Source organism: Balaenoptera acutorostrata, chromosome 10 (assembly GCF_949987535.1).
Source record: "Balaenoptera acutorostrata chromosome 10, mBalAcu1.1, whole genome shotgun sequence".
NCBI classification, from domain to species: domain Eukaryota; kingdom Metazoa; phylum Chordata; class Mammalia; order Artiodactyla; family Balaenopteridae; genus Balaenoptera; species Balaenoptera acutorostrata.
In genome coordinates this window covers 93,754,576-93,779,491 of record NC_080073.1, presented here as the reverse complement: position 1 = coordinate 93,779,491, position 24,916 = coordinate 93,754,576, and the positions used below count along the sequence as shown (strand labels likewise).

Here is a 24,916-nt window from a genome sequence, read left to right as displayed (position 1 = left end):
GTATCTCTTAACCCTCTTCACTTATTTTGCCTACCACTATCCCCCTCCCCTCTGGCAACTACCCGTTTTTTTCTCTGTATCTATAAGTCTGTTTCATTTTGTTTTGTATGTTTGTTTGGTTTTTTAGATTCCACGTATAAGTGAGATCATATCATATTTTTCTTACTCTGACTTATTTCACTTAGCATAATACCCTCTAGATCCATCCATGTTGTCACAAATGGCAAGATTTCATTTTTTTAATATTTATTTATATATTATTTATTTTATTTATTTTGGCTGTGCCGGGTCTTAGTTGTGGCATGCATGTGGGATCTAGTTCCCTGACCAGGGATTGAACCTGGGCCCCTGCCTTGGGAGTGTGGAGTCTTACCCACTGGACCACCAGGGAAGTCCCAAGATTTCATTTTTTATGGCTGAGTAATACTCCACTGTATACACTTGATATCTTCTTCTTACCACATCTTCTTTACCCATTCACCTGTTGATGTACACTTAGGTTGCTTCCATATCTTGGCTATTGTAAATAATGGTGCATTGAACATAGGGGTACACCATAGGTTTTTAAGCAGAAAGTTACTCACTATAAATAATGATCTAGTAATTGTTCAGGATAAATGGAAAAGGGAAGAGACTAGAGGCCCTAATACATGCTAGGAGACTTCAGTGGATGCCAAGGATGGGATAATGAGTATGTGACCTTGAGTGTGACAATGGCAATGGAATGCAAGAGATGAAATGGACACTGAGTTGGAGAACAAAAAGAGAGAGAGAAATCAAATCTAAACACAAAGTTTCCAATCTGGAAGTCTGGGAGAATAATAGTAACATCAATAAAAATAGGGATATCAACAGGAGGAGCTGGTAGAGAAGCAAGAAAAATATTCACCTGAGTTTTCACCATGTTGCATTTGAGGCACAGGTGAGATGTCCATCTAGATGGGGAGGTGGAGCAGGCAGGTGAAATGCAGGTCTGAAACTCACTGAAGGGGGAGACCTAGAGATGATAGTTAAACAGAGGAGAAGATAGAAAAAAGAGAATATGATGAAGGGTAAAACCTGGTGGGACACAGTTACTTAAGAATGGAATAAATCAATCAAAGAGACAAAGACAAGAAAAAGGAAGAGAACTAAGAGCCGAGGGTCTCAAAGCTCTAAGAATAGTGGGTTGGCTGATCAACTGTGACAATCTGGGGAGGGTAAGGTTAGAAAAAGGCTGCCAACATCTATCTTATTAGTGACCTTTAGAATGCAATTTCTGAAGGGCTGGAGGTAGATGCAGTTTTATAGAATCATGGAGCAAAAAGATTTTGTGTAATGATCTCTTCATTACTTATGGACCAGGTGTCTGACGTCATGGATTATTGCTTATAGCTTCAATTTCTGCCTTTTGAAGTTTGGGGATTATTTGTGGGTTTTATTTTTACCTTTGCTATATCTTCAGTAGAGTAAGTGTAGGTCAGAAATAAATATCTACAATTTCATACACAGTAGTTTAGAGTTAGCTGTACTATGAAGCTGTAAGCAAGCTTTTTATATTTAGGACTATTTTTATTATCTCATAAATACCTTTGAGTTTTATTGCTAGTTGATAAGAATGCATAAATGTTTTTAGCGTATTTATTCTCTCCCTAAATCACACAGTAGTGGCTTTTAAAACTGCCTAATTTAATGATGAAGATTATTTTATTTACTAGGACTTTTTTATAACCAAGAACTCAAACTCTGTAAACCTGGGGGCCAGCAAGTTAATAAATGTTCCTAATTTATTTAAACCATCACCTTGGGAATATTTTAATTAAGGTGTGTTCATTTAAAATTCTTTAAGGCATAGTGTTGAAGGCAGTGGTGTAATTGGGGGTGTCCTGTTGACTACTCTCTCCTCCAACCCCTCTTAGGAAAGTCAGGAGGCTGTGGTTTAAAGGTGCAGGCAGAGGTGCTCCCCAGAGCAGAGCTGGGGGTGCCTGGATAGGAGGAGACTTTGAACTTGGCGGTCAGTCCCAGCCCAGAGCGAGCCACAATGCCCCACCGCCACCCCTCCACCCTGAGTTTTCATTCATCCCTGAGGTGCCACACCTCTGGGTCCAACCTCTTAACTCCCTGGGGAATGCCTCAAAGCCTCCACTGCCTGAGGCTGGGCCTCCCAGTAATTGCTGCCAGGGCTGTATGGTTTTATGTCCCTCCCCACCTCCAGTGAGCAAGGCAATGGCAGATGAAATTTTTGGCCCATCGTTTTTAGGATACTAAGTGATAGCAAGTCTTCCTTCTTTACAAGTGAATTTTATCTTTTCAAATGGCCAAAAGCCATTGAGACCCTCTTTGGAGAAGGATTAATTCAAGTAATACTCTTTTCAGTCAAAAAGAGCAGAATACAAAGGCATGAGTGATTATTTGGTATGTGTGTTTTTGTAAACAGGTCTGAAGGCAGTCCGAAAAGAAAGTTTTGAATACTGGTAGTTTTATTAAACAAGTGTGTTGCATCAGAAGCTAATGCTTTGAAAGACAGTACTTATGTGGATCTGTAAGTTCTTGTGTGATTGCTAACAATTCAGTTGCATTTATTTGTTTTAATGACAATGTTCATGTACCCTCCTCCTGGAATCCCCTTCCTCTTGCTTCCCTGTGTCAAATCTGACTCATCCATCCTTCAAGGTCTATTTCGAATGGTCTTCTCTCCCAGAAGCCTCTCTGACCTCCCTTGCTTACTACCATGCCCTTCCAAGCTGGAAGTTATCCTTTTCCTCCACAGAACCTCTAGTACTTCTTAAAATCTGTACTTCTTTTATGATGCTTAGCACTTTCTACCTTATAAAGCAGTTACTTATTCATTTCGGTAAATATTTATGAAGCACCTACCACGTTTCAGGCACTAGGTGCATTACTGGTGACATTAAGATGAATAATGAGTGGCTTTTCAGAGCTCGGGCTCAAGACATGACCAAACCCAAATTCACAGACAAATAATTACGATATAATGTGAAGTAACATAATAAGGGTGTTCCTAATGAGCCCTTGCAATAGAGAAACAGAAAATTTCCTCTTAGGAGAGTTCCAGAAAACCTACAAAAAGAAGAGAACTTTGAGTTGAGCGTTGAAGGGTATGTAAGAGTTTTCCAGATAATAAATTGGGGAAGAGCCTTCCAAACAAAGGCACAACCTGAGCAGAAACATGAAGGCTAAGAGCCAGTTGCCTGCTGTCAGGGAGCATGGAAGTGTCTTTTCTCTCCTCTGAGGCTGTGAGCTCATTGAAAGCAGGGTTCTTTCTCATTCTGCATGGGATCTGCAGCAGTGACTGGTACAGGGTCTTAAATACAGACAATGTCCAAACACTTTTGCTAAATTGAACACAGTAATTGGTAATTGCATTTCTTCACAGTGAAATTTCCAGAGGCTTATTCCACTAACTACAGATGGTGTTCATTGTTTAAGAGCCATGTAAATACTGTTCCTTTATTTCTTTTTTTAAAATTTATTTATTTATTTATTTATTTATTTATTTATGGCTGTGTTGGGTCTTCGTTTCTGTGTGAGGGCTTTCTCTAGTTGCGGCAAGTGGGGGCCACTCTTCATCGCAGTGCACGGGCCTCTCACTATTGCGGCCTCTCTTGTTGCGGAGCACAGGCTCCAGTTGCGCAGGCTCAGTAATTGTGGCCCACGGGCCTAGTTGCTCCGTGGCATGTGGGATCTTCCCAGACCAGGGCTCGAACCCGTGTCCCCTGCATTGGCAGGCAGATTCTCAACCACTGCGCCACCAGGGAAGCCCTCCTTTATTTCTTATATCAAATGATGGTAATGGAAATGTACAATGCATTTTCTTATAGGCAATGGCAAATGCCTTCCCTGCACTTGTCCCTTGCTATCTGCATGCCCCTAATTCCCAGTTGGTATAAACTCAGGAAATACAAGCTAATATTAGATTAAGTAAAAAGGTTTTCTTAAAAAGGGATGGAGGGAAGGTGCAGATTGTCTTCTAAAGGTAAAACAAACCCTTCATAGAATATAACATAGGGCTAAGTCCAGATTTATGGGTCCAGGTTGCACCCTTGATACAAGCTGAGCTAATCACAGACACTTTCCCAGACCTTTCCTGCAAACTTTGGAACTGGAATTGAGGCAAAAGTTACTTTGTCTTTCGTGCGGCTCAGCTATAAACCTCAGGAGATGCTGATGCTTCTATTTTTTTATTTTTTCCTAAGTAAATAATGTAAATAATACAGAGCCAAATGTAAATCATCTTTATAACAGCTATCATTTTGCCTCACTCCCCACCTCTGCCGTTTACCAAGTATGGATAATTTAAGAAGTTATTCTTCTATGACCCTAAAATCCAAAAGCAAAGCAGAAACTTTAATTCAATGATAGTTCAGATCTAGGCTTTTCCGGCCAAATGAAGTCACAGTCCGGATAATTCAAGCCACACGTCACTCTCGGTCTTACAACTGTTGGCTATCTATAGTTTGTCTCTTTGATGGTTATATTCTGCTATCTTTAACTCTGGAAATTTTTCCCATGGAAAATTTAATTTTATCTTTCCTTTTTTTATGAGAAATTATATTTTGAAGCTGCCAATGCTGGCAGACAAGAAGAAAAAACAATCTGGGAATCCCAGATTTGGTCCACAGAGCAGTAGCAAAAAAAGGCCAAACCAATCACTAAAGCTACTTATGAAGACAATTTATGCAAAATAGCTGGGTCACCTGAGCAAATGAGATTGTGTTCAACATATTCTCTGGAATCTGCTCTGAGGGCTTGGTCTACTTTTATCAAACATCTCTGCTTTGGGCATGTAAAACAGGAATCACCACCTATGTTTTTTGAAGGGCCACATCCAGATCTATAAATTAGGAAACAGTAAGCATAAAAACACTAAGTTACTGGTTTCCACAAACTGATATAGACTGTGTAAGGTATTCTCAGGCTGTTTTCCAATTTAAAGCTGTTTTTCCTTCTCTGAAGGGACTTTGTTTCTTGTTCTTTTTTCGTCTACCGCCATATTTCACATCTCTCCAGATTATCAAAGGAATAACATACAGAGACCCCAGGAGGGTGGGGAGAAGGGGGATGAGGAAACCATCAGAAGCCATTGGCGAAACCATGAGATTGGGGTTTTTCATTACCTTGCCTGTTGTACCTCTATCTTGGGCTAAGGGAGTTTGTCGTCTTGCCTCTGAAGAAAAGTGATCAAAGTGGGCCTTACATTTCCTTCATAATTGTGGGACCATCTTTTTATTTTGACGGTATATAAGTACCCTTGGTATTTTTATGGAAACTTGAAATTCGAGTAGTATTCTGTTACCATAGATGAAATAGGAAATAGTCCCTAAATCGACTTTTTAAAAATTATTAATAAACATATGCTTAAAATATTATATAGCTCTTCATTGTAATATTTTTTAACAACTCTCTTTTCTTGGAAAGGCCCCCAGAAACTTTGTTTTCATTGGCAGAAGTCTAAAAATTATAGGAAGTGATAAAAAATAAGAGAACAGAGATTAAAGTCACAAATTCACTTTGGTTTATACTCATGTTGTACAGGATGATTATCTGTTCGTTTATGTGCAATCTTTTTTCTTGAAAATGGTTGTCTGCCAGTAAAAGTGTGGTATAAATATAAATGTAAAATTTGTACGTACTTACAGAAATTGACAAATTTGGAAATGTATCAATTTCACCAAGTTCTTGATCTAAGTACAGCTTTCAGAAAATAGAAACAAAGTAGTTTTGAGGTCTAAAATATAAACAAACCCTAAACCATGAATTTGTGAAGTATTTTTACTGCTATGAAAACTAGTTTATGTATATAGAAAGTTAGTCTTTAGTTCTGAAACCGTAGTTCTTTCTTTTAATCCCTCCCTCCTTTTGTGGTATGTGAGAGGTTTATTATTATCCTATTTATATGCCATGTTACATTAAGATCATTTGAGATTCTTCATCTTTGGAAAAACTAATAAACAGCATTGGCCAAAAGGCTCAGTTGTAAAACACTGTGAAGTCCTATAGTTTTAGCAGGTTAAAATAATAAGTCTAAGTGTATTTGTGACTGAAATGGCTTTGTGATTTTTTAACGCTTTATTTATTTATTTATTTATTTATTTATTTATCTTTGGCTGCGTTGGGTCTTTTTTGCTGCATGCAGGCTTTCCGTAGTTGTGGCGAGCAGAGACTACTCTTCATTGCGGTGCAGTGGCTTCTCTTGTTGCGGAGCATGGACTCTAGGTGTGTGGGCTTCAGTAGCTGTGGCACGCAGGCTCAGTAGTTGTGGCTCGCGGGCTCTAGAGCACAGGCTCAGTAGTTGCGGTGTACGGGTTTAGTTGCTCCGCGGCATGTGGGATCTTCCTGGACCAGGGATCGAACCCGTGTCCCCTGCACTGGCAGGCGGATTCTTAACCACTTTCCCACCAGGGAAGTCCCTAAACACTTTTAAAGTATGTAATTGGGCACATGTAATGTACCTGGCAAGCATTAAGTGTAAGCCAGGTGATTAATGGACCAGGCTGTCTCTGAGATGGACAGCGAAAGAGAGAACCTGACCAAGAAACTGAAGACAGCCATCTGTGTGTTTGCGTGAAGGAGAATTGAGGTGGTGGCCATAAGGAAAGGATGGGGGGTGGGCAGGAAACCCATAAACAGTGCCACTGCATGTCAGCTGTTTCATTTTGTAGCTTTATCTATGATCTCCACAAATACTTAAAGACGGTGGCTCAAAATATTACTATCACTAAGCTAGTTTTATAGAAGAAACATCGTAACAAAAACTCTGCTGTGAGGGACAGAATCCATCTGTTCCAAGAGACTGTCACAGGGTATTTTGATTTTCTTGGTCTCTGCCTTTTAAGAAATTGGGAAAAATACACACCAAGATGTAGGTTGCCAGGCCTGTTCTTAAAGTTGGAGATTAATGTTACGTGTATATACATTTCTCCCTCAGTCTCTCCTTATAAGACCTGTGTCCTCTACAGAGCATTCGATGGTGTGGCCCCGGCCTAAGCCATTCTCTGGCTCTCCTGACCCCACTGTCCTGAGGAGAGCTGGCCACACCCTCCTTTGTGCTCCCAGTGTTCCTGTTCATGTGACACACGACACATATCAAACTGCATCTGCAGCTACTATTTTGTGCACTCGACACTCCCACTAGATTATGAGTTTCTTAACAAACAAGACGTATGCCTACTTCTTCATCATACACTCAGTTCCTTGCAAGGTAGCTCTAGGCAAATGTGGAATGGACAAACGAGCCTACTTATTCTAATTCACTTTCAATCTATTAAAGAGGTTCTATTTAGACCAAATCATCTGCTACCCCTATTGCTAAATTTGAAAAATCTTAGACTTTAAAAGGTGAAAGTTGAAAATTCCCCAAAAATGTAACTCTTAAACAGAAAATCTTAGATGGAAAACTTTTCTTTGTAGCTGATTTTTTTTTTTTTTTTTTTTTTTGCCTAAAGAGCTATGTTTCACTTTTTTGCTTAATTTTGTCACAAAGACATAAAACCTCCATCTAAAAGTAGTCTATTAGTCCTACTTTCAACAGACCCAACAAAATGGAGAATTGGAGTCCCTTTTGCAGATTATATAGATCCAAAGCTAGACTGTAGCTGAATTAACTGGATAACTAAGACAGTGGTATGGGCTGTGGGAGATAGAAGTGGTTGTTAATTACATGTGTCAAAACAATGTGGAGATTTCGTTTAAGAACTAGAAATAGTTTCCCTTTCAGAATAAAACCTAAATTCCAAAGTAATAAAGTGATAGGTAATTATTTCAAGTGACATTTAATGGAAAAAATTCTGATGCACATTAGTACATAAATATATTCCATGTAATACAGTTATAGAATTTTATATATATAGTATATATAACCAAAACATTACGAGCTTTCCACATGCCACATACAATGGTTTCATTATTTCATAGTTATAGTTCATATATTTAAAGGCAGAGGAAGCGGCTGTTCCCAGGACAGTTGAAATTAATTTAGAGAAAGGGATTTGCAGACGTTTTAAAAAGTCTTTGTGCCGCCTCTACCCCGACTCCAAAAGAAAAAAAGTAAATAATCAAACATCTGCTCTCAAAATTAATCTTAATAGAGCTTTCAAAAGCAGCATTTTTAGGTTTTGTGCTGTGTTCTTACAACATAAGTGAACGCTTGCACCCTAAATATGGCCACTTAAAATCATAAATGGCCTGCTTTTTTTTTTTTTTAAGTTGGAAACTATTGTTACAATGGCTTTAATAAAATGTGTTTTTCAGTTGTTTCCAGTTTGGGGTCTAAGATACTTCAGACTCATTTCGTCAGGATAAGGTAGCGTCTTTAAAAAGCATCTGTGTGGGGATCGCTGCTCCTTCACTCAGGTTAAGCCTTTCCCCCTTCGACTTCCTTCATTTCGGCCCTCACCTCACCTTTACTTTCCAGTCTGTGTGACCTTGTGCAAGTCACAGGATATCATAATTCTGTAGGTCCTGAGTTTTTAGAAGTGTAATTCTACACTGTAGAAGTAAAATTGTCAGGGTAAAACACACCGTAAAAGATTGTTTTATTAAGGGTTCTTTTAGAAGGACCGGAAATACTCAGATAATTTGCAAGGGAACAGCATCTTTTATTAAATGTCTTTTATTCTGTATGTGTAGATCTGACCCCAGAGCCTCTATTCCAGGAAATGAATGCAGTCTGCAACCTAATTAAAGGTTATCCCCTATGACTCTCCCAGGACCCTCTCAGGTTCCTGGTGCAGGCTCAGAGACAAGGTGGCCCACTAGAAGTTTCTGTCTGTATCCCCACACGGCCTTAACTCACAGTGTGAGCTGGGCCAGATCTGCCCCCTTGCCAGTGCTCCTTTCCCCTCTTAGCTAGTCTTCCCACAGGGCCCATATCCCATTGAGAGTAAGAAGCAGCAGATCCCTCAACAGGCAACCGAGGTTGTAGGCTTGATCTGACCCACTACTTCTCATTCAGTCTAGACAACCTGGTGCATTACCTCTGCCATGAGATTTTATCTAAGAATAAATCACACCCAGGGGCAATGCCCTTAAATCTCCAGTCCCCCGGGCAGGGGGGCGGGGGGCAGGTCCCCATCCCAGAACAACTTGGACACTAGGCAGGAAACTGAGATTTGGGCGCAAGTACCCCATTACTGGCACCAGTGGGTACTCAGGAAAAGTGAATAAGGCAAGAGTCCAGTTGCTAGAACGCAGGCACAGAGTCAGAACAAACTAGCGTCCAGGGTGACTTGATGCTGAGATGCCAGTGTCAGTACTCAAGACATATCCCCATGGGATCAAGCCTGGCTCCAGAGTTGGCCATAGGAGCCCAGTCAGCTGCTAAGGCATTAGAGGGAGGGAGCAAGGAGTAGTGGAGATAAAAATTAAATTATTACACCGCCTCCCAACACTTCATGTATATTTAAGCCAGAGGCCCAGGAGCAGCACTACATATGTGTAGGGTCGCCCATCCCTCTGGTTAATTTGACTAGTGACTTTTTTTTTACGTCTGAATACAGCATAAAGGATTTCCCTGAAGAAGACTTTAGAATCAAGCAGATATGTGCTTGAATTATGTCCCTGCCATTTACTGGCCATTTAATATTGGGTCAGCCTTTCTGACTTCCTGCTTTATTTTCTGTGAGAGGGGGATTTCAATCCTAGTAATGTGGTTGTGATGACTCAGATGAATCTCAGCACAAAGCATGCAGTGGTTGTTCCCAAACTTGTGTGCACATTGGAATCACCTATAGGGAGCTTCAGAAAATGCCCATGTGCTGCCTCCCCAGAGTGTTCCTGCCACGTGGCCTAGGCTTGGGAACTTCTAACAGATCCCCAGATGATTCTGATGTTCGGACAACTTTGGGAACCCCTTGGCACAGAGCCTGTCCTACACTGAGCATTAAATATCTGTTAGATGAGTGGAAACAACCAGTGCCTGGCACGTATGAGCTTCTCCAGAATTCTTGGCTCCCTTCCCTTCCCTGCCCCTCTCGCCTCTGTTTCACCGGGATGCCTGAAGACAGTGTCGGGCTGTGATTCCAGTCCGTGCGGCTGCCGCTTATGCCGGGCACATGAGAACGCAGAAAGCTCTGGTCCCACATGTCTGCAGGAGGAGAAGAAGAGGCGAAGATAAGTTCATCACAAGGGGCAGCCCATGAGCGCCCGCTAAGGGACTCTCTGAGTTTGCTCTCGAGGACACTGTGTATGGTAAAGCCCCTCAGCACTGCTTGTCAAGTCACCCTGGAAACTGGAGCCCAGGCGTGTGCTCTCACTGGGGCCGATGCAGGAATGGGCCAGAACGCACAACGGATAAGCCAATGGCAGAGTTTCAGCTGGTCCTGAGTTCTCCTTTTTTTTGGGGGGGTGGTTTTAGAGTCAACACTTGTTGCAGTAAATCCTTTGTTTGGTGTTCCTGGGTCAGCCATCTGAATGTATCAGAGTTCCAAGAAGTTGAATATGTGGCTTATTGGTTTCAGTGTCCTTTAATGGCTCTTGGAGAGAGCCATTAAGGAACGAATGCTGAGAGCTAGGGAACCATCTAAGTCATTCTAAGATTTAGAAGCCGGTGTCGTCTCCCCTTTCCACAAAACAGGAGAACTTTAAAGCTGCAGTGTTTCAGATGTGGGAGAGGAGCCTGGCCCTTTGCTGACTATTTGAGTTATTATGTGCTTGTGAGTAAAAGTAATATGTCGTGGCTCTAAGTGTCTGGAACTGGAATATTGTTTGATGTGCAAAGCTTATATTTTACACTTTATGATTCAGAGCAAATGTTCAAATTTCACCCCAGTAACATAATAGGAAATATTTAAAATGCTAAAAAAAAAAAAAAAAAATTGGTCCGTCTCAAGAACTGTGCAGTCAATTTCTACTTGGCCCGAGGATCCTGATGGAGTCAGGCTGTTTTTCCTTATAAACCAAAAAAAATATCACAAATTATCATTTCGGGAGACAAGACCTCCAGCCTACTCAGTTTTTAAGATGTGCATTCTCAGTAAGAGAAGAACCTTTTATTTTCAGGGTAATTCTACACTTAATAGGGATTGTATAAGTACTTTGAAAATAGTGTGGATTTTTTTTTTCAACTGAAAACTACCACAGATTAAAACTTCCTGATATTGACACTTTGTAATACTGCGTTGTTTATGAAAATAAGGATCTGCTGTCTTTGTTAATATTTAGCACTTATGTGATGTTTTACATATCGTATTTGGTATTGAAAATATATAAGCCTCAGGCACATTTTCATCACTCTCAATTTTTATAGTTTCCGTTTTTTTACTTGAATTAACTTCTCATTCTTTATCATAGTCATACAGTTCTACTTCAGGGTTTAAAAGTAATATGGTACATAACACAAGGTTATTGTATATGTGTGTTTCTATCCTACTAGTTTTAAGCTCTGTGACAACGTCGTCTATGTGGTCCTCTCAAAACATTGAAACAAATCCCTCTATTGTCTATCACCTTTTACTGACATTTGAATTTGTTAGAACTTCATATTGAAAACAAGGATTGCACTTCATATAGCAGAGAAAAGAATAAGCATAGGTCTTGCTCAGGCAGAATACAATTTTCTCTGGTTTACTAAAAGCCAGCATTAGATGAACCAAACCATCAGAAGCATCCTGGACCCTGATCACCTTCATGTTTGACAGGCGTCCAGGTCACATGTGGTCCTCCCTTGGGGTTCGGTCTGAGGCATGCATACTTGAAAAATGAGTTCCAGAGAAAGAGTTTCAGTATCTCTTTCTTTAGCTGCTCAAAAAACTAACCACTGAATATTTTTCCTCTCTCTCTCTCTCTCATTGGTGGTTGTAATTCCCAGCGTCCCCGAAAGAATCCTCTTACTAGTTGGACCACTTTTTTCTTATGATTATCAATTGGCCAAAGTCCAGTTTCATTCATATCCTGAGCTTTGGACGTGAACCTGTGAATATGGCTTTGTTTGCCTCTGAGTTGGCAGTGTGAATCTGGCACATGCAGTTTCTACTGACAGGGCTATACAGCTACGTGATGCTCCGTGTTCCCAAGGCAAACCCCCACTTGGTCCCAGGTCTTCCCAAACAGACCCATGATGCACAGGTATACCCCTGGGTGCCCTTTGTGAATCTCAAACCGCACTCCCTCACTGACAACAGGTTCTAAGTGATGTTGGCAGAATCCCAGCTCTCAGCAAGGACGTCCTCTCAATAGAGCGCTTTCCGTCTTCTCTCTCCCACAGGGTCCAGTAGCATCAACTCCATCAGCGTTGTCTGTCCTCTCCCTTGGGCCTGGCCTTCCTCCACCTCCACCTCCTCCACCTCCTCCAGGGCCACCTCCACTTTTTGAGAGTGAGGGCAGAAGAGAAGAGTCCTCTCCTTCACGCTCAGCTTTATTTGCACAACTTAACCAAGGGGAAGCAGTTACAAAAGGTGAGAAAACCAGACCTTGAGGCTGTCTCCCTCTGGCTTCAGGCACACAGATCCCTCAGAGCCCATGGTGATGGATACATCATTCCATCCCAGTCCCTACTATGTGGAGAGCTGTGTGTTCTTCATCTCAAGGTAGATGGGCTCAGTGGGCTGCTGGGTGGGTCAGAAAGAAGAACTCAGAGATTCTAGGTTCTAAATGGACCACTGCACTGTATCACCACTTCAGCCCTTGATGCTTCAGCACCAGCTACAATCAAGGCATCAAGATCAAGTGAAATAAAAATGACAAATAATAGAACCTCTGTCCTCAGAGGTGTACGGGCTTGTCAGAGAATTAGATCATTGAACTACCGTTGTGAATGGTTAATTTTTTTAATCATATACTTAATAAATTCATGTTGCCAAAAACTTTATGCAGATGTATTTTTGCTTTGCATGGGTGGTAGGAATTATGGTATAAGTGTTCTTGTGTGCTGTGCTGGGAGCTAAGAACCAAAACTTCTAACTATTTCTCTGGCTGCAGCTGGCTGCATTGTCCCCTCATCCGCCAAGGAAGGGGATGGACTCATAACCCTTAAGTCGATGCCATACTCTGACCTGTGCTTACTGAAATGCCCTAACTTTTTAGACTGTATCTGGGAAATGATTTAGCTATGACAGAAGTAAATCATGGAATCCTTTCTGGCGAGGGGGTTTGCATTTCGCATAATTTTTATCTATTAGCTTATCTCCTTCAAGAAGAGGTTCCTCAAGGGGAATTTCCTGACAGTCCAGTGGTTAGGACTCCAAGCTCCCACTGCAGGGGGCAAGGGTTCAATCCCTGGTCAGGGAACTAAAGTCCCACAGCCCGTGTGGTGGAGCAAAAAAAAAAAAAAAAAAGAGGTTCCTCAAATTAAAAAATACTTACAGGGCTTCTATTAACTCTAAGCTTATGTAGGTCTCAGCCTCTGCATACTAACCTTGAGAAAACACTCGACTGTTATGAAAATAGCATTACCTGCGCTGTTTACATCATGTTGATACGAGAAGTTAGGGACATTTCCCTTTGCATAAAATGTAGGAAATGTGTCTATGTGTTACCTTCCCAGGGCTCCGGCATGTTACAGATGACCAGAAGACATACAAGAATCCCAGCCTCCGGGCTCACGGAGGACAAACTCCATCTCCTACCAAAAGCCACACTCCAGGCCCCAAGTCTCCCCAGTCTCATCCTCCTAGGAAACATGCTCCTGTGTTAGAGTTGGAAGGGAAGAAATGGAGAGTGGTGAGTGGAGCCCTTTAACTTTATTCCTGACATACTCCGATGAAAGGAACAATGGCTAAACTGTTGGCCAGTGTCTTAAGGATTTCCCAATGAAATGTCAGAGGCAAAAGTCACTAGCTAGACTAGAAACCAGGGCCTTTCTGAATGCTTCCATAAATGTTTTTTGGTCTTCATTATTCTCATGCATTTTTTCTTCAACTTTTTAAAATTTATTTTTTAAATTGTGGTAAAGTACGCATAACACAAAATTTACCATCTTAACATTTAAGTGCACAGTTCAATGGCATTAAGTACATTCACACTGTCGTGCAACCATCCCCACCATCCATCCACAGACCTCTTTCCATCTGGTAAAACTGAAACTGTACCGCTTAAACCATAATTCCCCATTCCCCCTCACGTCACCCCCTGGCAACCACCTTTCTACTTTCTGTCTCTATGAATTTGACTCCTCTTTCTGGAAACTTTTAATCTGTGCCCCATTCTGATCTACTGTAGGATGTTTCATCCTATTCCACTGACCGAGGCGCTGATATAACCTACTGCGTCACCCACCACTTTCACTGTTGTCTGAGCAGGACAAAGAAACTTTGAACGTGGGTGGAAGCTGGTGCCCCCTGCCAGTTCAGGGGCCTCTTCCCTAAAGATGGAGGAACAAAGTCCCCAGAAAGGTTGTCATGGTCTGAAGTACACTGGGACTTAGACCACTGTTGTGACCCTTGCTAGTCTATTTGTCCAACTCCTACTTGCAGATAGTGCTGCAGCATCAAGTCCAGACTCAGCGGCCAGACTCAACCAAAAGCCCTCCCATCCCTGCTGCAGCCCCCGCCCACTAGCCAGCGTGCCTGATGCCTGACTGTTCACAAATTGACACCGACCCCCCTTCCAAGCAGCCGTTCCTGTCATTCCCAGCATTACAGTGACAAAATCAGACCTGCGGTTTGGTCTGTTAAGAAAATGGTTCCTAAAGGAAGAGCATATTGAGAAGCTGTAACTGGTGAATGCTCCACAGTAATTTCAGCATGTGGTGGACTTAATTTATGCATCCTTATATTTAATATTTGCATATGTTTTAATTTTAGGAATACCAAGAGGACAGGAATGACCTTGTGATTTCAGAGACTGAACTGAGACAGGTGGCTTACATTTTCAAATGCAGCAAGTCTACTCTACAGATAAAAGGGAAAATAAATTCCATTACAATAGGTAGGGCAGAATTATGGGTCTGTACCTACTATGATAAGCTGCTTTGTATAAGTATGCTGTATGAATTTAGTAGATTGGCTTTTTTTTTTTTCCCTAGACAGCTGTAAGAAGTTTGGCCTTGTGTTTGACAATGTGGTGGGCATTGTGGAAGTGATCAACTCCAAGGACATTCAGATGCAGGTAATTGACCCTTTCAGCCATTCCCGACCCCCACTACCTATGGCTTTGCCTAGACATCCCCTCTGTTTACAAGGGGCCCTCCATGTCCACCTGTAAAACTCTTATTCTCTTTCCCTCTAGACACAGCTCTGTCTTCACCTCCTCTCTGAAGCCCTCTCTTACTTCTTGGACAGTGTTAATTCCCCCTTTTCAACCTCTTATAACACATCCTATCTTGCACAGCAATTACTAGTTTACCATTTCTATTTCAAGAACAGCCAATTAATCTTTACAGCTCCAGAAATTTGCACAGTACCTGAACATAGTAGGTGTCCAGTAAATGTTTGATGAATGGGTGATTGGAATGAATCAACTAATGAGTGAACCAAAATATTAAGAGATTCTCCTAGCATAATAGTACCATGCCGAAGAGAATTTATTTCCCTCAGGAAAAATTGATTCTGGGTAAAGTTTTTCTGAAGAGTCAATGAGATTATCAGAAAAACAACTTGGAAAGCAGGATTGCAATTGAATCTGCAAAACAGAAGAAAATCTGCACTGTTTTAGCAATATTGATTTAGCCAAATGGGATTTTATAATATGCCAAAAGCTAAATGACTTCTTACTTTGGCCAGCTATAACTACTATCTTTGATGACACCATTTTCATATTGTTAATCACCCCTTATTATCTGATGTTTCCTGATAATGTTTGTTAAAATTGGCTTCTAGTTTTATAGATTGTTCTCTTTGGTTTTACTAGGCTTTTCACCACTGCCCCTTTTAACTAGAGTAGTACATTCAATAGTTGGCACATACATGGAGATGTATTTTAGGACCCTCCATGTGGGAAAAAAATATCTAATCTCTTCCTCATACCATATTTAAAAGTAAAGTCCTAATTGTAAAAAGAAATACTTTTAAACTTTGAGAATAAAATACAAAAGAAAATCAGCGTAGCAAAAAAGCAATTAGGGTCAAAAAGCACAAACTATAAAGAAAAGGACAGGTGAATCTAACCACGTTAAAATTTATGTGTTCAACAGAAGACATCATATACAAAGCTGAAAGATGAGGCATGGATTGAAGAAAGATACTTGCAATGCAGATAATCAAAAAGGATTTATAACCAGAATTTATAAAGAACTTAACACAAATCAAGAAGACGACTAACAACTCAGTAGAAAAATGGGCAAAGAATATCAGGGCAATTCAGAGAAGAAAAACTGAAGTATTTGATAAATATATGAACATATGCACAACCTGCCTAATAGAAGAAGAAATGCAGATTAATTAGCTATATCTTCTTACACTCATCAGTTTTGAATTCAGGCTGTCCTTACTTTGCAAGGGGCATGTTAGCTGAAACGCATGCGTATCGGAACTGTGCAACTTGAGGACTGCCTGTATATTAAAAAGTCTCATGGTACAAGAGTTGTTATGAGAACCCTGATAAATCAGTGTTGGGAGAGTAAACTATTACACTCACTTTGCAGAGCAAATTGGCACCATCTAATAAAGTCAAAGGCAGTCATAGCCTGTAACCAAGCAATTTCACTTAGGTGTGTGCACTAAAGAAGCTCTAGTACAAATGTTGATGAGACATGGAAAAATGTTTATTGCAGTATTATCCATAATGGCAATAAAAACAAAAACAATTTAAATGTCCACCAGCTGGTAAATGAATAAATAAATCCACCTAATAGAATACTGTACAGAGGTTAAAGAAATGAATGAACTACACTTACATGTATAAAAATAGGGAAATCTCAAAAGCCACCTTGAGTGACAAAGGCAGGCAGATTATAGAACAATAGGCACTGTATAATGTGTCCCTTTATATAAAGATCAAAAACATGCAAAACAGTACGCACATTTTAAATATACTTAACGAGGGCTCAAGTTCACCTTACTCAAGAGACGAACCTGCTGTGAATTGTAAATACAAAATTCAGAAGAGTAGTTACATCTGTGGAGGGAAGGAAGGAGGACAGTGAGATGGTGGATGGTAGAGAGGGGGGCTTCAACTATATTGTAAGATGATAGTCCTAAAAAAAGGCAAATGAGCCAAAATGTTAAACTCTGATAAAGCTCTTTTACAGACATATATATATTTACATTTTTGTTATATTATTCTTTGTATGCTTCTGTGTTTGAAATATACATTTTTAAGGCTATGGGCCTTAAAATAATCTGGAAGGATAGATCATGGTTATCTGTCCAAGAGGGACAGAAACTTGGCAGCGTGGTTCAGAAACAAGGGAGAGACATTTTACTGAACACTTCAAACTTCTGGATGTTCAAACCAAGTGAATGTCATTACCTATTTAAAACATTTAATAAACTATTTTAAAAGGGCCTGGACACAATAAACACAGAAAGCAGATTAGTGCAGGCTGCCTGGGGATGAGGACAGAGATTGACTGTAAATGGGCATGAGGGATATTTGGGGGATGATGGAAATATTCTAAAACTGAATTGAAGTGATGGTTGCACAAATTCACTAAATATCATTAAATTGTACACTTAAAGCAGGTGAATTTTATGTTTTCACATTTTACTTCAATAATGCTGTTAAAAAGATTGAAAGGAAGAAAAGGGCACGGAGAAAAGTTCATATGATTTAGTTCAGTAATTCTGTTTTTTGGCAAACTATCCTAGAAAAATAGTACAAATTATGGGAGAGAGGAGACTAAGATATTATGTGGAAATTTTTTTAAACGTATAGAGAAATAAATTTAAGAAAAACAAAGAATACAGGTACATGTATTAAATGCTAGAGCATTGGCCTGGGCAAGGTCACATATCACCTGTCACTCAACAGAGGAGCTACTTTTTAGTCCAGTTCTCCTGATAAGAAACAATCTCTGTTCTCAAAATGTTTACAGACTACCAGGAAAAAAGGCATGTACTGTATATGATTTACTCTAAGGAAATATTGACTAAAAATGATGTGGAAATGACAATTCTTATCCTCTCAGGGCTACTTAACAAGTCTGCTACTTTTCAGATTTTCAGATACATAGATATTTTAACATTTTATGTGCTAAATGTGCTATCCTCATGTGACCCCACTCTGTCTCATAAATGAATCTCCTAAGACACACTGACAATTTACTTCTTTCCCTTTGCTTGCCTGGTATTCATACAGCTCTGGTCGCTATGGAAATGCTCTTCATCATTATAAAATAAACCTAGAAATTGCCAAGACATTACTGCTGACACATTCTTGATATATACATATAGGTATTATTTAATTTTATTTATGGCAAAGCCCTGTGCTTACCTGACCTTAAACTACCTCTGCCTTTTTTTTTTTTTTTCTTTTGGCACTGGGGCTCAATTCCAACTTGGTGTCCAGTTTCTGTGGGGAGAGGAGAAAACAGAGAAGTGTGGTGACCTGGCTAGACTCCCCTAAGGAATTCTTTACATCACCTTCACCATCACAGGAGTTGCTCCTTTAATTTGCAACCCAGCCTTTTCTTCAGGGTGAAAGAGGAGATGTCGTTATCGCTTCAATTACCATTACAAGAAGGAAAATTATGTAGTTGTAATATGGTCGTTGGGGGAATAGTCTGTGCCTGTAGAGATTTGGTGGGGGGGGGGGAATGTCAGAAAACTGACTGTTAAAAAAGAAATTTAAAACTGATCAGAATTTTTATAGCACTTGATATTTGTAACAATACAAAGAACCAACTCCTCTTGTGTATGGTACTATTTACCTATACAGTGAGTAGCCTGAACCAAGTCTCCAGTTTTGGCTCCTGAAATGAATACATTTCAGAATACCTAGACACTCATTATCTCATTTAAGCTTCATATTCAGCCAGTGAGATTTTTATCTAGCAAAGGACTTATGTGAAAAGAATTGTAGTGTTTCTTATTTATTCTTATTTAGATTCAGGAAAAATCTTCTCAATTACAGAATAATTTATTTACTCTTAAATGACAGTATTAGTGCGTGTTTTAATCCAAGTTTCCTAGAGATTTGTCAAAACTAAAATTTTAAGCACATGAAAGCAAATGCATCTTGTTTCTTTTATCATGAAATCAAATATATGTTTCAAATCCACTAACAGGGTTGTGAAACTTTTTCTGAACATTTAGCTGCTGTTTTCAAATTAGTCCCTTTATTTTGTGTCAGGAAAGAGACCGTGAGGTTTGAGAATCCCCTTGTGTGGTCCTTTCATTCTGTCCCCAGATGACACCTACTAATTCACCCTGGAGACTTTGTCATCAACCAGCCTCTCCAGCCCTAACCCAGCTATTCCTGACGCTTGGTTAGGCCTGTGGACTGTACTTATTTGGGGACATTGGAATTTCTATTTATTTGCTTCGGCCCTAGACTTTTTTTCTTCTATTTCAGGTGATGGGGAAAGTGCCAACAATTTCCATTAATAAGACAGAAGGCTGCCACATATACCTCAGTGAAGATGCATTAGACTGTGAGATTGTGAGTGCCAAGTCATCTGAAATGAATATACTTATCCCTCGGGATGGTGATTATGTAAGTACCTTTTAAAAGACTGTAAAGAATTTTTCATTATTAACATTCTTAGAGACTGATTAATCACCTCCCACCCTTTGAGCTTCCTTTGTAGCATAATTCACAGGCAGGAGAGGAATTCAGAGAGTGGCCTTTCACCTATCTGCTCCCCTGTTAGTTTCTTTACTATGCCCCATCCTGGATTTGTGATTCTCAAAGCATTTTCCTAATAATTACCTTAATGGGCTAGCTCTTATCAAATAGTACACCAGGCATCTGAGTTCATATTATTTAGGACTAAATATTTTCCTTTGCTATGGTGGAGGCAAACAGAAAAGAGGGAGAAATGCTTTGGGGGAAAAAAAGGAGGGAAAGGAGGTAATAATAAGTGGACCTATTTGTATAGGTATTCTTATGTCAGTGCTTCTCAAACCCAGCGTAAGAATCAGCTGGGAAGCTTGATGAAAATACCAGTTCCCAAACTTCACACCCAGAGGTTAGATTCAGGAGGCTTGGACTGGGCCCAGGAATCTGTAGTTTTAATATACCCAGGTGATTCTGATATTATCAGTCCATCCAGTGACCCTTCTAAGAAACGGTAGCCTAAGCCACCATGTATTTTCTTTGTCTCCTCTCCCCAACAAAGCAGTTTCTAAAAGAAGCAAGCAGATATTCTCACACATTGAAAAGGAAGTATAAATAAATACATTTTCTGCATCATGCAGTGTGATGGACTTGCTGATTGTTGCCATTTGAAAGCAAGTTATCGCTTCCTATTAGTTGTTGCTTTTTTTTTTTTTTTTGATGTGGACCATTTTTAAGGTCTTTATTGAATTTGTTACAATAGTGCTTCTGTTTTACCTTTTGGTTTTGTTTTTTTTTAACATCTTTATTGGAGTATAATTGCTTTACAATGGTGTGTTAGTTTCTGCTTTATAACAAAGTGAATCAGTTATACATATACATATGTTCCCATATCTCTTCCCTCTTGCATCTCCCTCCCTCCCACCCTCCCTATCCCACGCCTCTAGGTGGTCACAAAGCACCGAACTGATCTTCCTGTGCTATGCAGCTGCTTCCCACTAGCTATCTATTTTACATTTGGTAGTGTATATATGTCCATGCCACTCTCTCACCCTGTCACATCTTACCCCTCCCCCTCGCCATATCCTCAAGTCCATTCTCTAGTATGTCTGTGTCCTTATTCCCGTCTTGCCACTAGGTTCTTCGTGACCTTTTTTTTTTTTTCTTAGATTCCATATATATGTGTTAGCATACTGTATCTGTTTTTCTCTTTCTGACTTACTTCACTCTGTATGACAGACTCTAACTCCATCCACCTCACTACAAATACCTCCATTTCATTTCTTTTTATGGCTGAGTAATATTTCATTGTATATATGTGCCACATCTTCTTTATCCATTCATCCAATGATGGACACTTAGGTTGCTTCCATGTCCTGGCTATTGTAAATAGAGCTGCAATGAACATTTTGGTACATGACTCTTTTTGACCTATGGTTTTCTCAGGGTATATGCCCAGTAGTGGGATTGCTGGGTCGTATGGTAGTTCTATTTGTAGTTTTTTAAGGAACCTCCATACTGTTCTCCATAGTGGCTGTATCAATTTACATTCCCACCAACAGTGCAAGAGGGTTCCCTTTCCTCCACACCCTCTCCAGCATTTATTGTTTCTAGATTTTTTGATGGTGGCCATTCTGACCGGTGTGAGGTGATATCTCATTGTAGTTTTGATTTGCATTTCTCTAATGATTAATGATGTTGAGCATTCTTTCATGTGTCTGTTGGCCATCTGTATATCTTCTTTGGAGAAATGTCTATTCAGGTCTTCTGCCCATTTTTGGATTGGGTTGTTTGTTTTTTTGTTATTGAGCTGCATGAGCTGCTTGTAAATCTTGGAGATTAATCCTTTGTCAGTTGCTTCATTTGCAAATATTTTCTCCCATTCTGAGGGTTGTCTTTTGGTCCCGTTTATGGTTTCCGTTGCTGTGCAAAAGCTTTTAAGTTTCATTAGGTCCCATTTGTTTATTTGTGTTTTTATTTCCATTTCTCTAGGAGGTGGGTCAAAAAGGATCTTACTGTGATTTATGTCATAGAGTGTTCTGCCTATGTTTTCCTCTAAGAGTTTGATAGTGTCTGGCCTTACATTTAGGTCTTTAATCCATTTTGAGTTTATTTTTGTGTATGGTGTTAGGGAGTGTTCTAATTTCATACTTTTACATGTACCTGTCCAGTTTTCCCAGCACCACTTATTGAAGAGGCTGTCTTTTCTCCACTTTATATTCTTGCCTCCTTTATCAAAGATAAGGTGACCATATGTGCGTGGGTTTATCTCTGGGCTTTCTATCCTGTTCCATTGATCTATATTTCTGTTTTTGTGTGAGTACCAAACTGTCTTGATTACTGTAGCTTTGTAATATAGTCTGAAGTCAGGGAGCCTGATTCCTCCAGCTCCATTTTTCGTTCTCAAGATTGCTTTGGCTATTCGGGGTCTTTCGTGTTTCCATACAAATTGTGAAATTTTTTGTTCTAGTTCTGTGAAAAATGTCAGTGGTAGTTTGATAAGGATTGCATTGAATCTGTAGATTGCTTTGGGTAATAGAGTCATTTTCACAATGTTGATTCTTCCAATCCAAGAACGTGGTATATCTCTCCATCTATTTGTATCATCTTTAATTTCTTTCATCAGTGTCTTATAATTTTCTGCATACAGGTCTTTTGTCTCCTTAGGTAGGTTTATTCCTAGGTATTTTATTCTTTTTGTTGCAATGGTAAATGGGAATGTTTTCTTAATTTCACTTTCAGATTTTTCATCATTAGTATATAGGAATGCAAGAGATTTCTGTGCATTAATTTTGTATCCTACTACTTTACCAAATTCATTGATTAGTTCTAGTAGTTTTCTGGTAACATCTTTAGGATTCTCTATGTATAGTATCATGTCATCTGCAAACAGTGACAGCTTTACTTCTTCTTTTCCAATTTGGATTCCTTTTATTTCTTTTTCTTCTCTGATTGCTGTGGCTAACACTTCCAAAACTATGTTGAATAATAGTGGTGAGAGTGGGCAACCTTGTCTTGTTCCTGATCTTAGTGGAAATGGTTTCAGTTTTTCACCACTGAGAACGATGTTGGCTGTGGGTCTGTCATATATGGCCTTTATTATGTTGAGGAAAGTTCCCTCTATGCCTACGTTCTGCAGGGCTTTTATCATAAATGGGTGTTGAATTTTGTCGAAAGCTTTCTCTGCATCTATTGAGATGATCATATGGTTTTTCTCCTTCAATTTGTTAATATGATGTTGTATCACGTTGATTGATTTGCGTATATTGAAGAATCCTTGCATTCCTGGAATAAACCCCACTTGATCATGGTGTATGATCCTTTTAATGTGCTGTTGGATTCTGTTTGCTAGTATTTTGTTGAGGATTTTTGCATCTATGTTCATCAGTGATATTGGCCTGTAGTTTTCTTTCTTTGTGACATCTTTGTCTGGTTTTGGTATCAGGGTGATGGTGGCCTCGTAGAATGAGTTGGGGAGTGTTCCTCCCTCTGCAATATTTTGGAAGAGTTTGAGAAGGATAGGTGTTAGCTCCTCTCTAAATGTTTGATAGAATTCGCCTGTGAAGCCATCTGGTCCTGGGCTTTTGTTTGTTGGAAGATTTTTAATGTGATAGTTTCAATTTCAGTGCTTGTGATTGGTCTGTTCATATTTTCTATTTCTTCCTGGTTCAGTCTTGGCAGGTTGTGCATTTCTAAGAACTTGTCCATTTCTTCCAGGTTGTCCATTTTATTGGTATAGAGTTGCTTGTCGTAATCTCTCATGATCATTTGTATTTGTGCAGTGTCAGTTGCTACTTCTCCTTTTTCATTTCTAATTCTATTGATTTGAGTCTTCTCCCTTTTTCTCTTGATGAGTCTGGCTAATGGTTTATCAATTTTGTTTATCTTCTCAAAGAACCAGCTTTTAGTTTCATTGATCTTTGCTATTGTCTCCTTCATTTCTTTTTTAATTTATTTCTGATCTGATCTTTATGATTTCTTTCCTTCTGCTAGCTTTGGGGGTTTTTTGTTCTTCTTTCTCTAATTGCTTTAGGTGCAAGGTTAGGTTGTTTATTCGAGATGTTTCCTGTTTCTTGATGTAGGCTTGTATTGCTATAAACTTCCCTCTTAGAACTGCTTTTACTGCATCCCATAGGTTTTGGGTCATCGTGTCTCCATTGTCATTTGTTTCTAGGTATTTTTTGATTTCTCCTTTGATTTCTTCAGTGACCACTTCGTTATTAAGTAGTGTGTTGTGTAACCTCCATGTATTTGTATTTTTTACAGATCTTTTCCTGTAATTGATATCTAGTCTCATAGCGTTGTGGTTGGAAAAGATACTTGATACGATTTCAATTTTCTTAAATTTACCAAGGCTTGATTTGTGACCCAAGATATGATCTATCCTGGACAATGTTCCATGAGCACTTGAGAAAAATGTGTATTCTGTTGTTTTTGGGTGGAATGTCCTATAAATATCAGTTAAGTCTATCTTGTTTAATGTATCATTTAAAGCTTGTGTTTCCTTATTTATTTTCATTTTGGACGATCTGTCCATTGGTGAAAGTGGGGTGTTAAAGTCCCCTACTATGATTGTGTTTCTGTCGATTTCCCCTTTTATGGCTGTTAGTATTTGCCTTATGTATTGAGGTGTTGCTATGATGGGTGCATAAATATTTACAATTGTTATACCTTCTTCTTGGATCGATCCCTTGATCATTATATAGTGTCCTGCTTTGTCTCTTGTAATAGTCTTTATTTTAAAGTCTATTTTGTCTGATATGAGAATTGCTACTCCAGCTTTCTTTTGATTTCCATTTGCATAGAATATCTTTTTCCATCCCCTCACTTTCAGTCTGTATGTGTCCCTAGGTCTGAAGTGGGTCTCTTGTAGACAGCATATATACAGGTCTTGTTTTTGTATCCATTCAGCCAGCCTGTGTCTTTTGGTGGGAGCATTTAATCCATTTACATTTAAGGTAATTATCGATATGTATGTTCCTATTCCCATTTTCTTAAATGTTTTGGGTTTGTTATTGTAGGTGTTTTCCTTCTCTTGTGTTTCTTGCCTAGAGAAGTTCCTTTAGCATTTGTTGTAAAGCTGGTTTGGTGGTGCTGAACTCTCTCAGCTTTTGCCTGTCTGTAAAGGTTTTAATTTCTCCATCAAATCTGAATGAGATCCTTTCTGGGTAGAGTAATCTTGGTTGTAGGTTTTTCTCCTTCATCACTTTAAGTATATCCTGCCACTCCCTTCTGGCTTGCAGAGTTTCTGCTGAAAGATCAGCTGTTAACCTGATGGGGATTCCCTTGTGTGTTATTTGTTGTTCTTCCCTTGCTGCTTTTAATA

General features: G+C 39.5%; 1 protein-coding gene across 2 annotated transcripts in view; it reads left to right on the top strand.

The window, feature by feature from the left end:
* The window catches only part of CAP2 (cyclase associated actin cytoskeleton regulatory protein 2), a 136,682-nt gene that overhangs the window by 105,104 nt on the left and 6,662 nt on the right, over positions 1–24,916 (top strand). For both annotated transcript variants that reach the window (XM_057555419.1, XM_007197169.2), the window contains 5 exons: positions 12,203–12,392; positions 13,481–13,656; positions 14,739–14,862; positions 14,960–15,042; positions 19,387–19,527. In XM_057555419.1, the coding sequence (XP_057411402.1) occupies positions 12,203–12,392; positions 13,481–13,656; positions 14,739–14,862; positions 14,960–15,042; positions 19,387–19,527 (714 nt within the window). The remainder of the gene's footprint in view (positions 1–12,202; positions 12,393–13,480; positions 13,657–14,738; positions 14,863–14,959; positions 15,043–19,386; positions 19,528–24,916) is intronic.